Source organism: Oratosquilla oratoria, chromosome 12, assembly GCF_046742065.1.
Source record: "Oratosquilla oratoria isolate Oo_2021 chromosome 12, ASM4674206v1, whole genome shotgun sequence".
Classification (NCBI taxonomy): domain Eukaryota; kingdom Metazoa; phylum Arthropoda; class Malacostraca; order Stomatopoda; family Squillidae; genus Oratosquilla; species Oratosquilla oratoria.
The window spans coordinates 35117370-35143296 of NC_134788.1; the positions used below are offsets into that span (position 1 = coordinate 35117370).

At 39.0% G+C, this 25927-nt stretch overlaps 4 protein-coding genes across 8 annotated transcripts in view; 3 read left to right on the forward strand and 1 right to left on the reverse strand.

The window, feature by feature from the left end:
* LOC143031374 (uncharacterized) overlaps positions 1 to 3171 on the reverse strand; it is a 10848-nt gene extending 7677 nt beyond the window's left edge. Inside the window, exon 1 of one of the 2 annotated variants that reach the window (XM_076195108.1) lies at positions 3139 to 3171. The gene's annotated coding sequence lies outside the window, so the exon portion shown is untranslated. Of the gene's footprint in view, positions 1 to 3046 lie in introns of both variants that reach the window. The other variant, XM_076195107.1, reaches the window with a different exon arrangement.
* Positions 3172 to 3196: 25 nt separating this feature from the next.
* Positions 3197 to 10314, forward strand: LOC143031377 (uncharacterized). 2 transcript variants are annotated; one of them, XM_076195114.1, is made up of 2 exons: positions 3197 to 3449; positions 9185 to 10314. In XM_076195114.1, exon 2 carries the CDS (start codon positions 9274 to 9276, stop codon positions 10312 to 10314), a length of 1041 nt encoding a protein of 346 aa, XP_076051229.1. In that variant the 5' UTR covers positions 3197 to 3449; positions 9185 to 9273. The 2 variants fall into 2 exon arrangements, with proteins under 2 accessions (XP_076051229.1, XP_076051227.1); XM_076195112.1 differs by lacking the exon at positions 3197 to 3449 and adding an exon at positions 8462 to 8754.
* Positions 10315 to 10365: 51 nt separating this feature from the next.
* Positions 10366 to 11810, forward strand: LOC143031378 (uncharacterized). The gene has a single exon (XM_076195115.1). The coding sequence runs from the start codon at positions 10366 to 10368 to the stop codon at positions 11152 to 11154; it is 789 nt and encodes a 262-aa protein (XP_076051230.1). The 3' UTR covers positions 11155 to 11810.
* Positions 11811 to 14733: 2923 nt separating this feature from the next.
* LOC143031376 (uncharacterized) lies at positions 14734 to 25267 on the forward strand. Of its 3 annotated transcripts, none has more exons than XM_076195109.1 (2): positions 14734 to 14914; positions 22916 to 25267. In XM_076195109.1, exon 2 carries the CDS (start codon positions 23060 to 23062, stop codon positions 24350 to 24352), a length of 1293 nt encoding a protein of 430 aa, XP_076051224.1. In that variant the 5' UTR covers positions 14734 to 14914; positions 22916 to 23059; the 3' UTR covers positions 24353 to 25267. The 3 variants fall into 3 exon arrangements, with proteins under 3 accessions (XP_076051224.1, XP_076051226.1, XP_076051225.1); XM_076195111.1 differs by having other exon boundaries at positions 22920 to 25267; XM_076195110.1 differs by lacking the exon at positions 14734 to 14914 and adding an exon at positions 16650 to 22479.
* Positions 25268 to 25927: the final 660 nt, after the last annotated feature.

A 25927-nucleotide genomic window follows, 5' to 3' on the forward strand; every position in this document is an offset into this window, starting at 1 on the left:
CTCACTCATCACTCTCATTTTCTTCGCATTTCCCACTGCAGCTATCTTTCCTTCCCTATCCTCCTTCACATTTAAAACCTCCCTAAAATATTCTGCCCATCTTCCCCTTACTGCTTTCTCTTCCATTATCATCTCTCCATCTGCACCTTTTACCTTTTCTTCTCTACTTGATTCGCCTCCTCTTCCTCTCTTAATTGTTTTCCAAATCATCTTTTTATTGCTTTCAAAATTTTCAGTCATACTCTTACCCCATTTTACCTCTGCTCTCCTCTTTGCCTCCTTTACCTTTTTCTTTATGTCTCTTTTATTTCTTTGTATGTCTCATATGACTTCCTTGTCCTATTTTGTAACCAATCTGTGTAAGCTCGCTTCTTCTCCTCTACAACCTTCTTCATTTCCTCATCCCACCATTCACTACCCTTCCTTCTATTTCCTCCTGTCCTTCTTGTTCCACACACCATCTTTGCACACTTTGTGACTCCCTCCTTGAACCATCCCCATTCCTCCTCCACACCTACCTCTACTCTATCCTTCACTCCCACCCACTCCTTCAGCTTCTTCTTGTACTCCTTCTTTTCATTTAAAGAGTTTACTCTAAGCACCTCCCTACCTTTTGTCCCTTTCCTCTTTCTCCATCTGTCCTCCACTCTCAACTTACCTTCCACCAGAAAATGATCTGATATTCCTCCACCCTCTCCCCTTAGCACATGTACATCCTTAACTCTTCTTATCATAATCCTATTTACCACTACATAGTCCATTAAAGCTCTATCTACCACCCTTCCATCCACCACCCTCTCCCATGTGTACTTATGCTTGACTTTTTTCTGAAACACTGTATTTGCTATCATCAACTCTTTTTCTAGACACATTTCCACCATCAACTCTCCACTACGATTTTTACCTGGAACTCCACATTTCCCAACCATTCCATCAATTGGATCCTTTCCTACCCTAGCATTAAGGTCTCCCAGTACTATTACATTTACACTTCTCCCTAAACCCTCTATGCACTCATTTAAATCTATCCAAAAAGCCTCCCTTTGTTCTACACTCTTCTCACTGCCAGGCCTATATGCACTTACAAAAACCCACATCTCCTTTCCCAGTTTCACCTTCATCCACATTATCCTTGAGGAAACCTCCTTCCACTCCACTACCCGTTTACCTATCTCTTCACTTACTAGTATAGCCACCCCTTCCCTCCCTCGCCCTCTCTTCACTCCTGATAACCTCCCACTTACACTCCCAAACTTTCAATTGCCCTTCCCTTTCAGCTTAGTTTCACTCAAAGCCAACATTCATCTTTCTTCTCACAAACATACTATCTCTTCCCTTTTACTCTCATCTGTACCACATCCACACACATTAAAAGACCCAAATCTTAGGGTGCTGGTCCGAGAACTTCCAGACCCTCTTATGCCTTTGCCTTTACTTTTAGGAATGTGCCCTGTGGGGCTACAAGGAGAAGGATGCCTAGTCCCAATCCCCGTCCCTTTCTTCTCGCCTCTTACGATCCAAGTGGGAATACTTGGTGGCAGTATTCTTTTCCCCCACCACAGAAAAAGAATACTCAGAGAAATGGTACAGGACAGCAGCAAGGGGTTGGGGGACAGTCGTAGTATAAAAGAGTCATCATTTCTCTATGAACAGAGTTTTCCTCTATCATAGACAAAATGATGTGTGGCTCTGGTCCGTAGGGGCGCCCCATATAGACCCTAAAGTATCGACTGCATGCTACTTTGCCACAATAACAAGCAGCCAATACCCCAGACGGGGTAATGATGTAAATCCTAATATCCACAAGACACCCAACAGGCTACTAGATTTGATTTTTTTTTCTTATAACAGTTTTCCTGTTGATTTCATTAAATTGGGTGTTCTGTTTCAATTAGAAAACACTTGCTTGTACCAACCCTAACCCCATACCAGTCATGTCTGGGGACTGCATTGGGAAATAAGTATTTAGAATTAAAGAGGAGTGCAAAGCCAGTGATTAATGAGAGAAACAAGGACAACATTGTTCAAATAAACGATGAAACAAGCGCAGTTTTCTCCAATTCTGACTATACCTAAGATCATAGAACACAATCACAGCAGGGTTCACTATTCTTTAAAAGATTATTGGGTTCATTATTCTTTACATTACTATAATCAGGTTTGCTGTTTTTTATATAGATATGTTAGGTTTCCTAATCTTGACATTATCTGAATTAGGAAAAAAGGAGGGTTGAGTTAGGTTAGGTTATGATGGGATAGTCATTCTGTAGTTAAGGATCATTGGGGTCACTGTTCTTGACATGATCCATACATACATACATATATATATATATATATATATATATATATATATATATATGTGTGTGTGTGTGTGTGTGTGTGTGTGTGTATATATATATATACATATATATACATATGTATATATACATATATATATATATGTTTAAAATAATGTGCATACTAATGACTGGATAATTTTAGATATTCACACACATGTCTGCAATCCTTCACTGTATCACTGGCTAGTCCTTAACATTCTAAGCGTTTTGAACCCCATATATAAATACAGCAAATTCAATGTCATGTCTGCAGTGACTTTTAAAACTCGAGGATGAGCATCTTTACATTTACCAAGAATTAGCTCAGTTTACATTACGTTACATCTCAAAGTTGCAATTTTTGTATCACCAACTAGTTTTTATAATTCTGAGTATTTTCAACCACAGGTATAAATTATACCACAAATCAATAGTAACATCAGTAGTGATTTGAAAAAAGGCAAATCAATTTCTACATACCTTATCCTACACTAACTCTTCATTTAATACTTGGAGGTGTTCTAAAACATCAGTATTTACTGTCCACTACTTCCTAGATCTTAAGGGGCTATTGAGATTTGAAATGCTCTTTTTATTTCGAGTATCCCAACCTAAAGGCAAAACAAAGACAAAGTTCAACCTCCCGGCTACGGACAGGCTCCTCAACAAAATTTGAAACGCTGGGTTTCTTTCAACGGAATAAAACCTAACTAGATCTCATTACTGACCTACAGCATTCTTTTTAAGATATCCATCACTAGACAGCTACAACCACAATGGCCTGCAACTCTCAGGCACCAATCAAGAACATTTTCGTTACCTGTGTGGTTTCCTTCTTTGTTTACGATCTTCGTGACGCTTCGGCGTCTAACAAATCTCCAAAAAAATTGAGATATTCTTGCAAATGTACAAGGGCACTTTTAGAAATGATTTTACGTAGCTTACTTTTACCTAACGAAAATATTAGTCACAACAAAACAAGAAAAATTTAAACCATAGGGTTGGGGTACTCAAAAAAATGAAAATAGCATTTCAAATCACAATAGCCCCTTTAGATATAGGAAGTAGTTGAGAGTAAATACCCCTTTAGAACACTCCCATGTATTGAATGAAGAGTTAGTGTAAGACTAGGTATGTATAAACTAGTTTGCTGTTTTTTCATATTACTAGTGATGTTACTATTGATTTGTACCTGGGGTTGAAAATACTCAGAATTATAAAAATTAGTTGGTGATATAAGAATTGCAACTTTGAGATGTAATGTAAACTGAGCTAATTCTTGGTAAATGTAAAGATGCTCATCCTAGAGATTTAAAAGTCAATGCAGGCATGACATTGAATTTGCTGTATTTATATATGCCAATGGTGTTCAAAACAGAATGATAAGGACTAGCCAGTGATATAGTGAAGGATTGGAGACGCGTGTAAATATATAAAATTATGCAGTTATTAGTGTACATTATTGTAATATATACATATATATATATATATATATATATATATATATATATATATATATATATATATATATATATATATATATGTATGTATATATATATGGATCATGTCAAGAACAGTGACCCCAATGATCCTCATCTAAAGAATGGCTATCCTATCATAACCTAACATAACCCAACCCTCCTCTTTTCCTTATTTAGATGTCAGGATCAGCAGACCCAACATATCTATCTCAAAAACAGCAAACCTGATTATAGTAATGTAAAGAATAATGAACCCAATAATCCTTTAAAGAATAGCGAACCCTACTGTGATTGTGTTCTCTAATCTTAGGTATGGTCAGAATTGGAGAAAACTGTGCTTATTTTATCCTTTATTTGAACAATGTTATCCTTTCTCTCATTAACCACTGTCTTTGCACTCCTCTTTAATTCTAAATACTTATTTCCCAACGCAGTCCCCAGACATGACTGGTATGGGGGTTGGGGTTGGTACAAACAAGTGTTTTCTGATTGAAACAGAACACCGAATTTAATGAAATCAACAGGAAAACTGTTGTTAAAGAAAATCAAATCTAGTAGCCTGTTGGGTGCTTTGTGGATATTAGGATTTACATCCTTAAGTGTAGTGTGACTTTGTTTTTTTCACCTAATTTACCTCAAGTTCATTATGTGAAGCTTTTGTAAACCAGTAAGGTGATATTTTCTAAAGTCAGGTATTATATACAAAATGCCACAAGACAGAGGTAATCCCTGTATAAAAGCACAAATAATTGCATACTATGCACTTCTATTTTATTTCCCAATACAGAAATAGAAAACTGTACATATAATGTTAAGTTAAATTAGGCAGATGACATTAAGATTGTTGATGCTCCAAGTTGATTGGATGTTGAAACTGGTACCTGTAAAGAATTCCTCATTTGATCTAAGGAGACTTTTTTGAAAATTCTTTTATGCCCATCTCCGATATTTTTATGTAGGTTGGCAGGTTGTATCCTGTGCAGTTATTGGCCACATTGTTGTCTTCCCTTTTTAGGGAATTTATTAGGGTGTCCATACTGAGGAGTGATTATTTTCCAATCAGAAATAATAATAATAATAAGATAGAATAACAGTTGTTTCGCTTTTCAAACTGTGTGTGATGTCTTTATATTACATTGGTCATACTCTGATTTGAGGCTTCAGTTCTAATCAGACAATTCTAATGTTTTCAAAAATTATGATTTATTCTTGTTATCATACTATATATCCATTTAATTTTTGTATAGTGTTAATGTACGCATGAAATAGAAGTGCAAAAATATACTTTTTGTGCAATTTTTATAAATGAAATACAAGTGCAAAATATAATGGTGATTTTATCCTTGATGCATAATATGAATTATTTATTCTATATCTATAGAAATTGTTTTATGATAATAAGCAAGAAAATGTAGGACTGTGGACATTGGCATGTGGCATTTTGTTGTATATCCTTTCCAGCTTGTCAGTTTCTGTATCAACGAATGAAGGTCTGAAGGAATGAAATAGTAGGCCTAATACCTAGAAATGGCGTGGATAATATGGCCGCCATTCTGATTAATACATTTCTTTTGGTTAGCTCTAATGATGGAATTTCTTTGTTGGTTTAATTTCTATAAAAAGGCTGTCAATATTTCCTTGCCGAGTTGTGATCTCTTCTCTTGTTCTGTTGAATTTGTTTTCTTCGTGAAATGTGCAAGATCATTTTGTGATGGATAATAGTTTATAATTAATTTATATACAGGCATTAGTCGTGAGAACTTTTGTGTTAGATAGTTTGAGTCATATGACTCCTCCATGAGCTCTAGTGTCACTGACAGTTCTGTATAGAATTATTTTTGACTGTTTTTATGTCATATCTTTCCTCGAGTGAGCCTTAGGGCAATATACCTTCGAAATTGGTTTGTAATATTGCTAGCAGTTATAGCTGGTACATGGATTGGACAGTGGCTCATGTCGGAGTTGGTCTGGCAACTATGTGTTTGTTTACATTGTAGTGAAAGAATAGAAAAGGGTAGTAGCCAACACCATTATAATGAGCAGTTTTCCAATTTTGGGGAGTTCCCAATATATGAACTTCATATGGTTGTGCATTGATATGACCAACTAAGTAATCAGTGACCAATACTAACAGTAGTCAAGTGGTGGTTGTAGGCGAGTAGCACGAATACATGCATGTGCACCTCCTCAAGGTTAGGCGGCGTGTTAAGCAGTATTTTGCCATGGGAGACAGGGCTAGGACACTGTCAACGGTTCCAAAGGGTTACAAAGGCGGGCCATGCCGACAGAAGACCTTTTGGTCCATAACTAGGTCGGATGCGAAAAAATGTATAGATGATAAAAATGATGAAAGAAAATAAAAATTGTATATAATAACAAATAGAATAAATAATACATAGGTATAGTTAAATGATAAACAAATAGTAAATAATGATAAACAGTAGTGGAGGACAAAATATTATGATAGGATGTAATGATACTGGAGAAAAGATCACGGTAGGATGTGTGTATGATGTGCATACATGTTTATGAGGGTAACCATTTCTATTTACAAAGGATTAAAAAAGAGGAGTATGCCGATAGGAGACCTTTTGGTCCATAACTAGGTAGGGTGCGAGAAAGCACAGCTATAAATGAACAAATAAATAGGAATAATGGTAACGTAAATAATGATTGGGTAAAGTTAAACAGCAAACCAATGTACGATCAAGTGTAAGTTCAAATCACTTGGGGTGCATCTTTGGTTATCAGGAATCAAAATCTTAGGGAACCTAACGGCAACTTGGGTTCAAGTCGATGACTTAGCGTCTGCTCATTGAGAGCGTTTACATGTTGTGCAAAGTCTGATTTTCGTGGTAAGACAGACATGTGAGGAAGCTTTAGCAAAGGGTTAAGATGATTTTGGGCCTTTTAGTATTTGGAGGTGCTCAGATAAGAGGGAGGGTGGAGGGGTGTGGAGTGTATTCAGGGATGGAATGTGTGGGAATGATTTTATGCCTTTCCCTTTTTGGCTACCTCCCTTGTAAGGGGGGAAAAGCCTCGGTATATGTATGTATGTATGTAGTATTTGGAAAAGGGTTTTGACAAAGTAGATGGAAAGGCACTGTGGGAGGTTTTACAGATATATGGGATAGGAGGAAAGCTGTTAATAGCAGTAATTTTTTTTATTTTTTTTTTATTTTTTTATTATTATTATTTTTTTTTTTACAAGAGTAGTACAACAAGTGTTCAAGCCACAAGGATCAATGAGAGGATATCACAGTTGTTCAAGCAACTGGAATACCACTTTCTTGATACTTGGTTTCTCTTTTCTAGGCGTCATGACCTTTACGTTTCTGATATAACCCACCGAACTCGCAGAGACAAAGATGTTCTTACAAAGTGGAGTTCCTCAGGGTTCCGTTCTTTAGCCACTTCTATTCATAGTATATATCAATGATATAGACCACGTACTGAAATCTATCATGTCCAAATTTGCTGATGTTACAAAACTGTGTGGAATGGCAAATGATCACTTAAACTAATGGTCTGAAAAGTGGCTAATGGAATTTTACACAAATGCAAGGTTATACACATAGGTAAAATAACAGTAAGTACGATTAGAAGTTTTTTATGAATTCATTAACAAAAGTGGATAGTGAAAAGGATCTCAGGTTAATTATCAGTAACTATCTCAAATCACCTAAACAATATAGCCTCTGAGAAAGCAAACAAGATTCCAGAACTGATTGCATGATCTTATGACTTCAACCACAATTGGAATATGCCGTTTTCTTATGGTCTCTGACTTTCATTAAAGACATTAACAGATTGGAAAAAGTACAGCGGCGAGCCACAAAACTGATTTCAAATATCAAAAAAAGAATTATACAAAAATCAATTATGGGAAAGGTGGAGACACGGGTCTTTATCTGAATATCGAGTTTATTCCTGACCGGTTTCGCTTACAATAGCTTCTTTAGAGGATTGTTTAATTAAAATCGATTAAAACATATGAATCTATTTTCTTTAAAAAGCGTAGACTCAGGTGACTTGATACAGGTCTAAGATTCTGAAAAGAATTGACAACATTAAAAGTGACATTTTTTCACACTATTGGTTATCATTTCTCAATTTGCTTATTATCATTTATCTGTCCATTTATTTACTATTTACCTGATAGGTTATAATTTAACTTTACCTATATATTTATTTTATTTGTTATTATTTTTCTTATCGTCATAGTTTTTTTCGCATCCGACCGAGTTATGGACCAAAAGGTCTCCTGTCGGCATGCTTCTCCTTTGTAATCCTTTCAAATTGAAATGGTTTGATGTAGGGGTGGGACATGGAAGCACCCACTCAGCAGGCGGGCGTAGTGTACCGCATTGGATGTTTGGATTGTGATGCAGATTACATAGGAGAAAGACAGAAGAAACTCGTCACTAGAATTGAAGAACAAAAACGGGCAGTTAAACGGAAAGATGCAGCCTCAGCACTTTATAAACACATGAACGAACTACAGCACAACGTTGACTGGGAAGGAGCGACTGCGTTACACAGAGACAGCTCGAAGAAAAGGAGATTATTCATAGAAGTGTGGACGATAAAAGAAATTAGCGTAAATAGGTGCATAGACTTAAATCCAATTACCTAGGCACTAGGAACGCAAGGACACTCAACATAACGTGAGAGAGTACATGGTGAACAAAGGTCACAGTGTGTATGAACGTGATTTAATTTATTTCACTTATACAAGTTATATTTTATTGTATTTATTCTTTTGTTAACATAGGAGAAAACATGGAGGGACGCTTTGTCTTCCTTTTTGTTTGCCGTTAGCCCAAAAAGTCATCTGCAAAACACTCCCTATGTGACGTATGCAAGACTTTGACATCAAAGCAAGTAATTGCTTTAATTGGCCTGGTTCTTCATCAGTTCGGAACGCCGCTGCCAAATTCGTAGATATTAATAAGGTGACGTATCAAACGTGTTCAGTGTTTGCATTATCTCATGCCAGATATGCAATTACTATAGACATAAACCGTTAGTCGATAAGATAATCTTAAAAGTTTGTTTTAGTACTGGTTGATTGAGGGGCAGGGTTGAATCCACCCTAACCCCGCCCCCCTCCATGCAGGTGACATTCCCTCTACGAGGTGCATCGTAGGTAATCAATAATTACTCCTTTGAGTAGGAGAGAAGTATGGAATTTCAACCCACAACTAGGCTAACAAAGTAAACACCGCTATAATGACTAGTTGGCCATTTTGATAGTCGATTTTAGTATGTGTTTTTAGGCAAATTATTCTTATAATAGAGGATGGCATGTATGAAATGGTTTGTGTGCAAAGCACTAACAATTCTACTATTACTTTTCTCTAAAAGTTAATCTATTATTTTCAGAAAGGTATCAACAAAGAAAACCCGATGTGGCATCTATAGCTCGGCTATCTCACAAATCTTAAACATCAAGTGATTGTCACATATATCACATGATGACCCATATAGTAGAGAAGCCTTTCCAGTGTGACTTGTGTGATTCTGCTTTCTTACAACAGCGTAATCTCAAACATCATATGATGACCCACACAGGAGAGAAGCCATTCCGGTGTGACATGTGTGATTCTGCTTTCTCATATAAGGGTGATCTCAAACGTCACATGATGACCCACACAGGAGAGAAGCCATTCCAGTGTGACATGTGTGATTCCGCTTTCTCACATAAGGGTGATCTCAAACATCATATGATGACTCACACAGGAGAGAAGCCATTTCAGTGTGACATGTGTGAGTCTGCTTTCTCACATAAGGGTGATCTCAAACGTCACATGATGACCCACACAGGAGAGAAGCCATTCCAGTGTGCCATGTGTGATTCTGCTTTCTCACTAAAGGTTGATCTCAAACGTCACATGATGACTCACACAGGAGAGAAGCCATTTCAGTGTGACATGTGTGAGTCTGCTTTCTCACGAAAGAGTCATCTCAAATGTCACATGAGGACCCACACAGGAGAGAAGCCATTCCAGTGTGACACGTGTGATTCCGCTTTCTCACGAAAGGGTGGTCTCAAATATCACATGATGATCCACACAGGAGAGAAGCCATTCCAGTGTGACACGTGTGATTCCGCCTTTTCACAAAAGCATGATCTCAAACGTCACAAGATGACCCACACAGGAGAGAAGCCATTCCGGTGTGACATGTGTGATTCCGCTTTCTCACAAAAGAGTAATCTCAAACATCACATGATGACCCACACAGGAGAGAGGCCATTCCAATGTGACGTATGTGATTCCTCTTTCTCACACAAGGGTAATCTCAAACTTCACATGATGACCCACACAGGAGAGAAGCCATTCCAGTGTGACATGTGTGATTCTGCTTTCTCACGAAAGGGTAATTTCGAAAGTCACATGATGACCCACACAGGAGAGAAGCCGTTCCAGTGTGGCATGTGTGATTCTGCTTTCTCACGAAAGGGTGATCTCAAACGTCACATGATGACCCACACAGGAGAGAACCCGTTCTAGTGTGACGTGTGTAATTATGCTTTCTTAAAAAAGGATAGTCTCAATCGTCACATGATGACCCACACAGGAGAGAAGCCATTCCAGTGTGGCACGTGTGCTTCCGCTTTCTCACAAAAGCGTAATCTCAAACATCATATGATGACCCACACAGGAGAGAAGACATTTCAGTGTGGCATGTGTGATTCTGCTTTCTCCCAGAAGAGAACTCTCAAAAGTCATATGATTACCCACACAGGAGAGAAGCCATTCGAGTGTGGCATGTGTGATTCTGCTTTCTCACGAAAGAGTTATCTCAAATATCACATGATGAACCACACAGGAGAGAAGCCATTCCAGTGTGACATGTGTGATTCCGCTTTCTCATATAAGAGTGCTATCAAACTTCACATGATGACCCACACAGGAGAGAAGCCATTTCATTGTGGCATGTGTGATTCTGCTTTCTCAAGAAAGGGTACTCTCAAAAGTCACATGATTACCCACACAGGAGAGAAGCCATTCCAATGTGGCATGTGTGATTCCACTTTCTCAATTAAGGGTGGTCTCAAACATCACATGATGACCCACACAGGAGAGAAGCCATTCCAGTGTGACATGTGTGATTCCGCTTTTTCACAAAAGGGTAATCTCAAACGTCACATGATGACCCACACGGGAGAGAAGCCATTCCAGTGTGACTTATGTGATTCCGCTTTCTCACGAAAGAGTTGTCTCGAACGTCACATGATGACCCACACAGGAGAGAAGCCTTTCCAGTGTGACTTGTGTGATTCCGCTTTCTCACAAAAGGGTAATCTCGAAAGTCACATGATGACCCACACAGGAGAGAATCCATTGTAGTGTGACATGTGTGATTCTGCTTTCTCACGAAAGGGTGATCTCAAACGTCACATGAGGACCCACACAGGAGAGAATCCATTGTAGTGTGACTTGTGTGATTCCGCTTTCTCACAAAAGGGTAATCTCGAAAGTCACATGATGACCCACACAGGAGAGAATCCATTGTGGTGTGACATGTGTGATTCCGCTTTCTCACGAAAGGGTGGTCTTAAACATCTCATGACTACCCATGCTGAAGAGAAGAAATTCCAGTGTAGCTTGTGCAATAAAGCTTTTTTCACGTAAGGGTCTTCTCAAACGTCAGGTCACATGATCACCCATACAGGAGAGAACCCATTGCAGTGTGACCAATGCAATAGATATTTTTCACGATAAACTGTTCTCAAATGTCACAAGATGATCCATACATGGTTAAGGCTTTTACAGTGTGTCCTGTAGGATGAAGCTTTTTGACATAAGGATGATTTGAAATAGAACGTGATGACCCATTCCGAAAAAATGCCTTTCCAACAGCTTGAACGAGCAGTATCTAAAAGCATATGATAATGAGTACAGTTGATACTCTAGGGTCTATGTGGGGCTCCCCTATGGACCAGAGCCTCACATTATTTTGTCTGTTACAGAGGAGGACTCTTTTTCCACAGAAATTATTACACTTTTATTATAATGCGACTGTCCCTCCGTTATGCTCTCCCCCAACCCCTTGTCACTGTCCTGTTCCACTTCTCTGAATGTTCATTACATTGTTTTCGCCTACCCTGTGGTAGGGGGACAGAATGCTGCCGCCAAGTACTACCACTTGGATCGTAAGAGACGGGGATTGGGACAATTAGGATGTGTGACGACATACGAGGGACGGACGAAGCCGGTGTCGAGGTTGAGTAATGGGATGGCGATCAGCTATAGCTTAGAGGAAGCGGTATACAGCTGGAGTAGTATGCATGAAAATATAGATGTAAATGCTACCACCGTCGCCGCCCTCGTAATCCTCACTTTGTGGATATGGCGACTCACTTCTGTTAGTTATAATCTTTTGTCCAGAAGAATGAAAATGTAGGAATCCCCCGGGAGGACATATACAAGGCCTAGCTCGAGTTGTGTGCATTACCCCCCCCCCCCTTCTTTGGGAGCGAGCGCCGCGGAGGGTAGGGCGAGGCGCGACTGACGTGAGCGCTATTTGCAATAGCTTCACAGACTTGTACATCGGTTATCATGCTTTCGCGGCTAGTGATCAATAGATCGAGTAAGATTCCATGTCTTGTGGCTTTTTTTTTTACATGTTGAACTAAGTAATTGTCACCGAGAAAATCCATCAAGCGACTACCTCTATGGCCGTGTAGGGTTATCCAGTCAATGTCAATAAAATTGAAATCACCCATTATCAATTAATAAGTCCCGGTTGCAGAAACTAGACAGTTCTTGAAACAACAGTTTGTCGCCTGCTGATGACAATGTCTTTGGCCTATATATTGCACCTACATTCGTTTTTGTTCATTTGTTTGGATAAGTTCTACCCACAAACTATCATATGCACCCTGTTTCACTTTCTCTAAAACGCAAGCATGGACATTGCTTTTAAGGTACAACAGAACCCCCCCGCCCACCTTTCTTGTGGTTTCTATCTTAATGAAAGTGTTTAAATCCCGCAATATCAAATTCAGCTTCAAACTCTCCACCGTTTAAACATGTCTCGGTTATTCCTATCATATCGAGATTTTCGCTTTTGACATATACGCCTGTATTTCTTGTATGTGCTATATAAAATGATTTGATAAAATAATAAAATGTGATGGTTTGTATGTACGGTGCAAATACACGATTGAAAATATACACAATCTCTGTGTTATTTGTTCCGTTTGGTATATGTATGTACTATATAGAATAGTTTGATGTGATAGTTTGTATGATATAAAAAGAGACATATTAAAATATTTGAGAAGGCAGTAAGAACTTCGGTGTTTGCTGCTAAACCCTCCCTTAGGTATTATGCTACCCCCTCCATGACTTCAATCCACCCTATCCGCTCTGAATAGGGTGAAATTCTGAATATTAATTTCTGCTTCTAGGATAGCTTCGTTAAGGTGAGTTTCTGTGAGGGCAATAAAGACAGTGCTCTCTTCTGCTGCCAACTCTTCAAGCACTGGTACTTTACACTGATTGCTTTGTGGGTAAAGCCCTCTGATGTTACCCACAAAGAAATAGTTTAGTGGCAGCTCCACCTCCCCATCAGCTTCCGTTCATGGTCGTCCGCTTGGACTAGTAGCCTCGTCATTATTATTTGTGACTGTTTTTCTAGTGCTAGCATTCGTTCCATGAGACGCTCTAAAAAGGCACTCTGGTCTGCTGCGGATGTTGCTGGGGCTAGGGTGATATTGGTCTGGCCATCTATTACTGCATCCTGGACCTGGTTTATTTGCCAGCTTTTGTCGGCACCATTGCTAGGTATACTTGGTTCAGTTGGTGGTTGTGATGTGGTAGGTTTGTGTGGACCTGGAGCTGCTTGTAGTCGGGAATGGGTTATAGGTTGTACCTTTTGGTCATTATCCATTCCTTGTGGTCTCTGGGTCTGGGTTCCCTTTATGTGAGGGAATCTGCAGTTCCTCTGGTGGCATGTTCCCTTGTGGAGAGAGCGTCTGCATACAAAGGGGGTGGAAGTGAACACATTTCCATCCCAAAGTGCATCCGGCCTCTTGTCTAGCCCATGCCTCATAAACTTTTGGCAGATTTTTGGATGTGACTCTTTGCATCCAATGCCCACTACACCATATTTACATTCATTCCTTAAGTAGTATCTGCATGCTTTTGGCTTCATCTTTGTTTGGGGATTCACTGGCCCTGTGTTAGACGGTGTAGATTACTGGACAGATACAATCGAGGTACCAGGTGTGTCCCTCTTCTCCTTCGGGTTGGGGTTAGCCGTGGGCAGTTTAGGGGCATCCCTTATCGGTGTTAGGGTTAACTTAACTATATCAGTCTGGCTGGAATTCGGGTTTTCTGGTGTACTACCTAGATTATCCTTTATGTTCTCCTTTGTTTGAGATTCCTGGTTAGATGTAGGCCTACTACCTAGTATTTGGCGCATCTTTCCCTTTGGTTGAGTACTACCTAGAATTTGGCGCATCTTTCCCTTTGGTTGAGATTCTTTGTTTGGTATTGGACTGTTGTCCGGTATGCTGTGTGTACTTACAATATGGGGCTTCACTAATATTCTCGATCCTTTGTTTGAGTTATTTGTTTTGGTGTGTCGCTTGTATGTGTTGGTGAAAGTGGGTTCTTCGATGCGTTCAGAGAGAGGCACTGATATCTCTTGCCAGTTTGCTCGTTTTGGGGAGTTGTTTTTATCCTGCCAAATTAAAGCGTCTTCCGCCTCCTTTGTTTCGTTCATCGCTACGTCGTCGTCCCCGTATGTCTTATCAAAACATTTTACACGTGTATTTTCTGTTTGTTTTTATGAAGAACATGATTTGATATAGGGGAAGCCCCGTGGAAAGGTACTGGATCCAATTAGGGCATCCATTGCAGCCTATGGTGTGATCAATGTCTCCGTCCGCGCCACACGAAGCGCAGATGTCTGTTTGTTGTGGTTGGGCGGAGTCAGCGGCCATGATGCTAAGTCGCTTGGGTTTGTTTACGAAATTGGATTTGCGGTGTTTCGCTTATGTGATACACTTCACTTTCACTTTCTCTCGACTGGGTCTTTGATTTTGTGCGTGTGGGTGTACTAATTTATTGGATAAACTCTTCAGAACAAATGTTTTTGGTAAGTAGGGGTAAACCATGTCAAAACATTTCTAAAAGTGCCTTTGTACATTTGAAAAATATTCGAAATAGTTTAGACATTTGTGTCACGAAAGTTGTAAGCAAAGAAGGAAACCACACAGGTAAAGAAAAGATTATTGTAGGCGTTTGCCAGACAGAGCCTACATTAGATTGATGCCTGGAAGTTGCAGGCCATTATGGCTGCAGCTGTCTAGGTGTTGGGTACTTTAGAATGCTGTAGGTTAGTAATGAGATCGAATTAGGTCTTGTTCTGTTGAAAGAAAGCCAGCGTTTCAAAAATTGTAGAGGGGGCTATCAAATAACAATAGCCCCTTAAGAATTAGGAAGTAGTTAACAGTATATGCTGATGTTTTAGAACAATTCCAAGTACTGAATAAGAATTTTGAATTAGGTGTGGAATTAGGTATATGTAAAGATGCATGCTAGTCTTTTCTAATCACCGCTGATGTTACTGTTGATTTGTGGTACTCCTCATATCTGGGGTTGAAAATACTCAGAATGTTTAAAGCTAGTCGTGATACAGGTAAAAATTGCAGACTTGAGATTTAACATAATTGTTGGTAACTATAAAGATGCTCTTCTGAGTGTTTTGAAAATCGTTGCTGATGTTACTATGAATTTACTGTATCTAAACATGGGCTGGCAGATGATATAGGGAAGGGTTGCAGACTGGCAAACATATATGAATACTTAAAATTATGTAGAATCATAACTATACATTATTGTAAAAGATATGTATGTATGGAAGAGAATGAAAATGATCTTGTATCAACTTATCTCGTATCGAATACACGAAACAAAATTAACAAATATCATTAAAAAAATCTATTTGCCATGAGGGAGAGAGGGACTGGGAAGGTTATATATGGTCAGAATAGGAGAATACTTTGCTTGATTTTTCATTTATTTGAACAGTGTTGTCATTTCTTTCATTAGCCACTGGCTTTGCATGCTTTTCTAAATTGCAATACTTATTTCCCAATGCACTCTCCAGATGGGGGTGGGGGTTTAGTACAAACAAGTGATTTCCAATTGAAATGGAACACCCAATTTGGTCAAATCAACAGGAAAACTGTTGGGAAAAAATATATGGATCATGTCAAGAACAGTGACCCCCAATGATCCTCATCTAAAGAATGGCTATCCCAACATAACCTAACCCAACCCACAGTATTCCCTAATTCAGATAATGTCAAGAATAGCGAACCCAACATATCGAAATCAAAAACAGCAAATCTGATTGTACTAATGTAAAGAATAACGAATCCAATAATCTTTTAAAGAATAGCGAACCCTGCTGTGATTGTGTTCTCTAATCTTAGGTATGGTCAGAATTGGAGAGAACTGTGCTTGTTTCATGGTTTATTTGAACAATGTTGTCCTTGTTTCTCTCATTAATCACTGTCTTTATACTCCTCTTTATTTCAAAATACTTATTTCCCAATGCAGTCCCCAGACATGACTTGCATGCTTCTGATTGAAACAGAAGACCCGATTTAATGAAATCAACAGGAAAACTGTTGTAAAAAAAAAAAAATCAAATCTAATAGCCTGTTGGGTGTTTTAAGGATATTGGGACTTAAGTGTAGCTTGACTTTGGATAATGTAATACCTGGTACATCATTTTTTCTCATGATTTACCTCAAGTTCATTATGTGAAGCTCTTGTAAACCAGTAAGGTGGTATTTTCTAAAGTCAGGCATTATCTACAAAATGCCACAAGACAAAGGTAATCCCTGTATAAAAACACAAACAATTGCGTATTTTGCACTTTTATTTTATTTCCAAACACAGAAATAGGAAACTGTGCATATGAAATTAAAATAAATTAAGCTGATGACGTTGAATTATTGATGTTCCAAATTGATCAGATGTTGAAACTGTACCTGCAAAGAATTCCTCATTTGATATTGGGAGACATTTTTGAAAGTTCTGTTAGTCCCATCTCCGACGTTTCTATATAGGTTGGCAGGTTGCATCCTTGTGCAATTATTGGCCACATTATTGTCTTTCCTTTTTAGGGAATTAATTAAGGTGTCCATACAGAGGAGGTATTATTTTCCAACCAAAATAATAATAGTAATAATGATAAAATGAGAAATAGAATAATAGTTGTTCCACTTTTCATACTGTGCATGATGGCTTTATATTACTTTGGTCAAACTCTGATTTAAGACTTCATTTCTAATTGGACAATTCTAATGGTTTAAAGTTTTTTTTATATCTATTCTTGTTTTCATACTATATTTACTTAATCTTTTATGGTTTTAATGTAAATATGAAATAGAAGTGCAAAAACATACTTTTTGTGCAATTTTGATAAATGAAATAGAAGTGCAAAATATAATGGTGAATTTATCCCTGATGCATAATATGAATTATTTATTCTACATCTATAGAAATTGTTTTATTAATAAGCAAGAAAATGTAGGACTGTGGACATTGTCATGTGGCATTTTGTTGCATATCCTTTCCAACTTGTCAGTTTCTGTATTAATGACCATTTCTCTCATGATTCTATAGATGGTCAGTAGGTCACCTATTTTTCTTCTTTGTTCCAGAGTTGGCGTTTCCAACTTTAACAATCTCTTCATATGGCAGTTTTGAAAATGTTGGGGCCATATTCCTAATTGCTGTTCAGATTCTTTAAATTTTCTTTACATTCTTTTTAGTACTGGGTGTCCATAATGTTGCTGTATACTGTACTCCCGTTTTGGCCTTATCAGTGTGATTACTAGTTTCTTTACCATTCTTTCATCCAAGTAGGTAAAGGCCCCCTTTGTTGGTCATAGCAGTTTTTTCTATCTGTTTATCAGGTGCCATGTCCTTTGTGATAATCACTCCAAGGTCTTTTTCAGAACTCACTACTTTCTTTACTTCCTTTGTACCGATTTTATATTGTTATAATATTCTGTGAGTAACCTGGTTTACAAATATCCTTTTTGTAGTGACAATTCTGAATTACAGACATTTTCTTAGCTAGTGAAACTTCACAAAATTATTTCAATGCTTCATGGAGCACAAAAAAAATAGAAATACATACACATACATACATATACCAAGGCTTTTTCTACCTCTCAAAGGAAGTAGGCTAAAAGAAAAAGGCATAGAATCATTCCCACCCATTCCATCCCTAGATACACTCCACCCCCCTCCACCCTTCCTCTTATCTTAGCACCTCCTGGATGACGGGTCATCCCTGCACCCTGTCCACTGCCCTGGGTCAGAGGCAGCATCGCAAGTCACAGCACATCCACAGCAAGTCTGCTTCATTAAGATGAAAATAAAATAAAAGCATGGCACAAGTAGAGAATATTGTTAGGGATCTTACAATTTTTAAGGTTATCATTAAAGATTATACTCTCTGTTAAGTTATCTAGAGAAAGGATATAATTTAGTGGTTATAACCACCCTCTCCCCTTAGTACATGTGCTAAGGGGGGAGGGTGGGGGAATATCAGATCATTTTTTGGTGGAAGGTAAGTTGAGAGTGGAGGATAGATGGAGAAAGGAGAGGGACAAAAGGTAGGGAGGTGCTTAGAGTGAACTATTTAAATGAAAAGGAGAAGGAGTACAAAAAGAAGCTGAAGGAGGAGTGGGAGGGAGAGAAGAATAGAGTAGAGCTAGGTGTGGAGGAGGAATGGGAATGGTTCAAGGAGGGAGTCACAAAGTGTGCAAGGATGGTGTGTGGACCAAGAAGGACAGGAGGAAATAGAAGGAAGGGTAGTGAGTGGTGGGATGAGGAAACAAAGAAGGTTGTAGAAGAGAAGAAGCGAGCTTTCACAGATTGGTTACAAAATAGGACAAGGGAGTCATATGAGAGGTACAAAGAAAAGAGAAGTAAAGCAAATGGTAAAGGAGGTAAAGAGGAGAGCAGATGTGAAGTGGGGTAAGAGTATGACAGAAAATTTTGAAAGTAAAAAGATGTTTTGGAAAGAAACTAAGAGAGGAAGAGGAGGCGAATCAAGTAGAGAAGGAAAGGTAAAAGGTGCAGATGGAGAGATGATACTGGAAGAGAAGGCAGTGAGAGGAAGGTGGGCAGAGTATTCTAGGGAGTTGCTAAATGTGAAGCAGCTTTCCGACAAAAGAGTGCTCTAAAACACCACACAATGACCCACAGTGGGGAGAAACCTTTCCAATGTGACCTGTGTGATGTAACTTTCTCACGAAAGGAGCACCTCAAACGTCACATGATGAACCACACTAGACAGAAGGCTTTCAAGTGTGGCCTGTGTGACGCAGCTTACTCATGAAAAATTGCTCTCAAACATCACATAATGACCCACAATAGAGAGAAGCCTTTCAAATGTGACCCGTTTGATGCAACATACTCGGAAAAGAGTGCTATTCAATACCACATTATGACCCACACTGGAGAGAAGACTTTACAGAATGACACGTGTGATGCAGCTTTCTCACGAAAGAGTGATCTCAAATATCATGTGATGACCCACAGTGGACACCAATAAAAACTTCACATTCTGTTTTGTTTTTTGTTTTTTTTAACTCTTTTTGAGCTTAGATATAATAAGGCAGTTGAACCCTAGGTTAAGTAGTTCCTCTTGGTCAGGGGTGAGAATCTTGGTTGAATTAATGTAACCGTTGAAATGGCATGGATAATATGGCCGCCATTCAGATTAATACATTTCTTTGGATTAGCTCTAGTGATGGAATTTCTTTGTTGGTTTAATTTCTATAAAAAGGCTGTCAATATTTCTTTGCCAAGTTGTGGTCTCTTCTCTTGTTCTGTAGATTTTTTTTTTGTGAAATTTAAAAGATCATTTTGTGACGGATGATAGTTTATAATTAATATAAATGCGGGCATTTGATTGAGTGCAATAATTTCCATCTGATGATCTGAATGAGTCGTGAGAACTTTTGTGTTAGATAATTTGAGTTATATGACTCCTCCATGAGCTCTAGTATCGCTAATAGTTCTGTATAAAAAGATTTTTGACTATGTTTTTCTGTAATATCTTTCCTCAAGTGAGTCTCAGGGCCATATACCTTCGGTATTGGTTTGTAATATTGCCAGCAGTTATAACTGGTACACGGATTGGACAGTGGCTCATGTCGGAGTTGATCTGGCAACTATGTGTTTGTTTACATTATAGTGAAAGAATAGAAAAGGGTAGTAGCCAGCACCATTATAATGAGCAGTTTTCCAATTTTAGGGAGTTTCCAATATATGAAATTCATGTGGTTGTGTATTGATATGACTAAGTAATTGGTGACCAATATTAACAGTAGTCAAGTGGTGGTTGTTGGCGAGTAGCACTGATATATGCATGTGCACCTCCTCAAGGCTAGGCGTGTTAAGCAGTATTTTGCTGTGGGATACAGGGCTGGGACACTGTAAACGGTGTGGGTATGATGTGCATACATGTTTATGAGGGTAACCATTTCTATTTACAAAGGATTCAAAAAGAAGAGTGTGCCGATAGGAGACCTTTTGGTCCATAACTAGGTCGGGTGCGAGAAAACATAACTTTAAATGAACAAATAGATAGAAATAATAGTAACATAAATAATGAATAGGTAAAGTTAAACAACAAACAAATGTGCGATTAAGTACAAGTTCAATTCACCCGGGGAGCATCTTTGGTTATTAGGAATCAAAATCTCAGAAGGAACCAGCAACTTGGGTTCAAGTCGATGACTTAGCGTCTGCTCGTTGACAGCGTTTACATGTTGTCCAAAGTCTGATTTTTGTAGTAAGACAGATATGTGAGGAAGCTTTAGCAAAGGGTTAAGATGATTTTGGACCTTTTAGTATTTGGAAAAGGGTTTTGACAGGGTAGACAGAAAGGCACTGTGGGAGATTTTACAGATATATGGGATAGGAGGAAAGCTGTTAACAGCAGTCAAGATTTTTTCTACAAGAATAGTACAGCCTGTGTTAAAGCCATAAGGATCAATGAGAGGATATCACAGGTGTTTAAGCAACTGGGATACCACTTTCTTGATACTGGGTTTCTCTTTTCTAAGCGTCATGCCCTTTATGCTTCTAATATAATCCACCGAACTCGCAGAGGCAAAGATGTTCTTACAAAGTGGAGTTCCTTAGGGTTCCGTTCTTTGGCCACTTCTATTCATAGTATATATCAATGACCACGTACTGAAATCTATCGTGTCCAAATTTGCTGGTGATACAAAACTGTGGAATGGCAAATGATCACTTAAACTAATGGTCTGAAAAGTGGCTCATGGAATTTTACACAAATGCAAGGTTATGCACATAGGTAAAAGTAACAGTAAGTACGATTACAAGTTATAAATTCGTTAACAAAAGTGGATAGTGAAAAGGATCTCGGGTTGATTATCAGTAACGATCTCAAATCATCTAAACAGTATATTTCAGGCTCTGAGAAAGCAAACAAGATTCCAGAACTGATTGCGTGATCTGATGACTTCAACCACAATTGGAATATGCCGTTTTCTTATGGTCATCGACTTTCATTAAAGGCATTGACAGATTGGAAAAAGTACAGCAGCAAGCCACAAAACTGATTCCAATTATAAAAAATGAAGCATACGAAAATCAATTAAAACATATGAATCTATTTTCCCTAAAAAGCGTAGGCTCAGGTGACTTGATACAGGTCTAAGATTCTGAAGGGAATTGACAACATTAAAAGTGACATTTTTTCACACTGTTGGTTATTATTTCTCAATTTGTTTATTGTTATTATTTATATGTCCGTTTATTATTATTTACTATTTACCTGATAGGTTATCATCTAACTTTACCTATTTATCTATTTATTTTATTTATTATTTTATTTATCATAATTGTAGTTTTTTCGCATCCGACCGAGTTATGGACTAAAAGGTCTCCTGTCGGCATGTTTGTCCTTTGTAATTCTTTCAAATTAAAATGGTTTCATGTAGGGGTTGGACATGGAAGCACCCACTCAGCAGGCGTGCGTAGTGTACCGCATTGGATGTTTGGATTGTGATACAGATTACATAGGAGAAACGTATAAGAAACTCGCCACAAGAATTGAAGAACATAAACGAGCAGTTAAACGGAAAGATGCAGCCTCAGCACTTTATAAACACATGAACGAACTACAGCACAACGTTGACTGGGAAGGAGTGACTGCGTTACACAGAGACAGCTCGAAGAAAAGGAGATTATTCTTAGAAGTGTGGACGACAAAAGAAGTTAGCGTAAATAGGTCCATAGACTTAATTCCAATTACCTGGACACTAGGAACACAAGGATACTCAATATTACGTGAGAGAGTACATGGTGAATAAAGGTCATAGTGTGTATGAACGTGATTTAATTTATTTCACTTATACAAGTTACATTTTATTGTATTTATTCTTTGTTAACATAGGAGTAAGCTTGGAGGGACGCTTTGTCTTCCTTTTTGTTTGCCGTTAGCCCAAAAAGTTATCTGCAAAACACTCCCTATGTGACGTATGCAAGACTTTGACAGCAAAGCAAGTAGTATGCCTCTGCATTAAAGGTTCCTTTAATTGGCCTAGTTCTTCATAAGTTCGGAACGCCGCTGCCAAATTGGTAGATATTGATAAGGTGACGTATCAAACGTGTTCAGTGTTTGCATCCTTTCATGCCAGATATACAATTACTATAGACATAAACCGTTACTCGATAAGATAATCTTAAAAGTTTATTTTAGTACTGGTTGATTGAAGGGCAGGGTTGAGTCTACCCTAACAACCCTCCCCCCCCTCCATGCGGGTTACGTTCCCTCTACGAGGTGCATCGTAGGTAATTAATAATTACTACTTTGAGTAGGAGAGAAGTATGGAATTTCAACCCACAACTAGGCTAACAAAGCAAACACCGCTATAATGACCAGTTGACCATTTTGATAATCGATTTTACTATGTGTTTTTAGGCAAATTATTCTTATAATAGAGGATGGCATGTATGAAATGGTTTGTGTGCAAAACACCAACAGTCCTACTATTACATATTTCTAAAAGTTAATCTCTTTTTTTTTCAGAAAGGTATCAACAAAGAAAACCAGATGTATCATCGATAGCTCGGCTATCTCACAACTCATCTTAAACATCAAGTGATGGCCCACACAGGAGAGAAGCCTTTCTAGTGTGACCTATATTTTGCAAAAGATTGTCACGTATATCACATGATGACCCACATAGTAGAGAAGCCTTTCCAGTGTGACTTGTGTGATTCTGCTTTCTCACAAAAGAGTTATCGCAAATATCATATGATGACCCACACAGGAGAGAAGCCATTTCATTGTATCATGTGTGATTCCGCTTTCTCAGGTAAGGGTCTCCTCAAAAGGCACATGATGACCCACACAGGAGAGAAACCATTCCAGTGTGAGATGTGTGATTCCGCTTTCTCACGAAAGGGTGATCTCAAACTTCACATGATGACCCACACAGGAGAGAAGCCATTCCAGTGTGACATGTGTGATTCCGCTTTCTCACGAAAGGGTCATCTCAAAAGTCACATGAGGACCCACACAGGAGAGAAGCCATTCCAGTGTGACCTGTGTGATTCCGCTTTCTCACAAAAGCGTGATCTCAAACGTCACATGATGAGCCACACAGGAGAGAAGCCATTCCAATGTGATATGTGTGATTCCGCTTTCTCACAAAAGCGTGATCTCAGATGTCACATGATGACCCACACAGGAGAGAAGCCATTCCAATGTGACATGTGTGATTCCGCTTTCTCACTAAAGGTTAATCTCAAACATCATATAATGATCCACACAGGAAAGAAGCCATTCCAGTGTGGCATGTGTGGTTCCGCTTTCTCACGAAAGGGTAATCTCGAAAGTCACATGATGACCCACACAGGAGAGAAGCCTTTCCAGTGTGACTTGTGTGATTCCGCTTTCTCACAAAAGCGTGATCTCAAACGTCACATGATGACCCACACAGGAGAGAAGCCATTCCAGTGTGACATGTGTGATTCCGCTTTCTCACAAAAGGGTAATCTCAAACATCACATGATGACCCACACAGGAGAGAAGCCATTCCAGTGTGACATGTGTGATTCCGCTTTCTCACGAAAGGGTGATCTCAAACTTCACATGATGACCCACACAGGAGAGAAGCCATTCCAGTGTGACATGTGTGATTCCGCTTTCTCACAAAAGGGTAATCTCAAACATCACATGATGACCCACACAGGAGAGAGGCCATTCCAGTGTGACGTATGTGATTCCTCTTTCTCACATAAGGGTAATCTCAAACTTCACATGATGACCCACACAGGAGAGAAGCCATTCCAGTGTGACATGTGTGATTCCGCTTTCTCGCAAAAGGGTAATCTCGAAAGTCACATGATGACCCACCCAGGAGAGAAGCCATTCCAGTGTGATACGTGTGATTCAGTTTTCTCACAAAAGGGTGATCTCAAACGTCACATGATGACCCACACAGGAGAGAATCCGCTGTAGTGTGACATGTGTGATTCCGCTTTCTCACAAAAGGGTGTTCTCAAACATCACATGACTACCCACGCTGAAGAGAAGACATTCCAATGTGGCCTGTGCAATAAAGCTTTTTTTCTCGTAAGGATCTTCTCAAACGTCACGTCACATGATGACCCATACAGGAGAGAACCCATTGCAGTGTGACCAGTGCAATAGATATTTTTCACGAAAAACTTCTCTGAGCGCTATTTGCAATAGCTTCACAGACTTATACATCGGTTATCGTGCTTTCGCGGCTAGTGATCAATAGATCGAGTAAGTTTCCATGTCTTGTGGGCTCTTTTACATGTTGAATTAAGTATTTGTCAGCGAGAAAATCCATCAAGCGACTACCTATATGGCCGTGTAGGGTCATCCAATCAATGCTAATACAATTGATATCACCCATTATGAATAAAGTTCCGGTTGGAGAAACTAGACAGTTCTTGAAACAACAGCTTGTCGTCTGCTGATGATAATGACTTTGGCCTATATATTGCAACTACATTCATTTTTGTCCATTTGTTTGGACCCTCAAACTATCATATGCATCTTGTTTCACTTTAGAACAGAAGCATGGACATTGCTCCTAACGTACAACAGAACACCCCCACCTTTCTTGTGACTTATATCTTGATGAAAGTGTTGCAATCCCACAATTTCAAATTCAGCTTCAAAGTCTCCACCATGTCTCGGTTATTCCTATTATATCGAGATTTGCGCTTTTGACATATACGCCTGTATTTCTTGTATGTACTATATAAAATAAAAAATGTGATGGTTTGTACGGAGCTGCCTAGTGTAGGCCTTATGGTCTCTTGCAGTCTCCTTTATTCTTATGTTCTTATGTTGTATGTGTGATATAAAAAGAGTTATATTAAAACATTTTAAAAATGTGAATTGTTGTGGTATTTTTCCATTAACCTCTTCGGTACGAGTCAAATGATCGCGGGAAGCATCAGCTGCCTGATGCACGATGATGCATCGCCATACTCGCGTTATACAGCAGTATTACTCGTTGCCAGAGAAGTGACATCGAACCCCAAGGGTTTCTAACAAAAGATTGGAAAGGCGGAGCATGCCGGCATGAGACCTTTTGGTCCATAACTAGGTCGGATGCAAAAAAGAAAAAAAAAGTATAGTAATGATAAATACATATACCAAAGGCTTCCCCTTACATATATTCCACTCCCCTCCTCCCTCCCTCTTATCTTGGTACCTTCTGGATGACGAGTCATCCCTGCATCCCGTCCACCGCCTTGGGTCAGAAGCAGTGTCGCAAGACACAGCACATCCACAGCAAGGCCGCTTCATAAATTCGGCAACCTCCCCTCTCCGTCCCCTCATGCAGAAAAGGAGAAGGCGGGGAGAAATCCCTTCGGGTTGTGTCAATTTTTTTCTCATACTTCCTCATCCCCCACCCACTTCCCCTCGTGCATTACGGCATCATCTATACACAGCCCTTCTCCATTCACCCCTATCTTCTGTCCTCTCCCGTCCTTCCTCCACAGACATTCCTCTCTTTTGTAATGCCCCTTTCACCCCATTCATCCATCTCAT

What these genes read in the sequence shown, in the direction of transcription:
- LOC143031376 (XM_076195109.1), top strand. Translation starts at nt 23,060, where the DNA reads ATGATGACCCACATAGTAGAGAAGCCTTTCCAGTGTGACTTGTGTGAT.
- LOC143031377 (XM_076195114.1), top strand. Translation starts at nt 9,274, where the DNA reads ATGATGACCCATATAGTAGAGAAGCCTTTCCAGTGTGACTTGTGTGAT.
- LOC143031378 (XM_076195115.1), top strand. Translation starts at nt 10,366, where the DNA reads ATGATGACCCACACAGGAGAGAAGCCATTCCAGTGTGGCACGTGTGCT.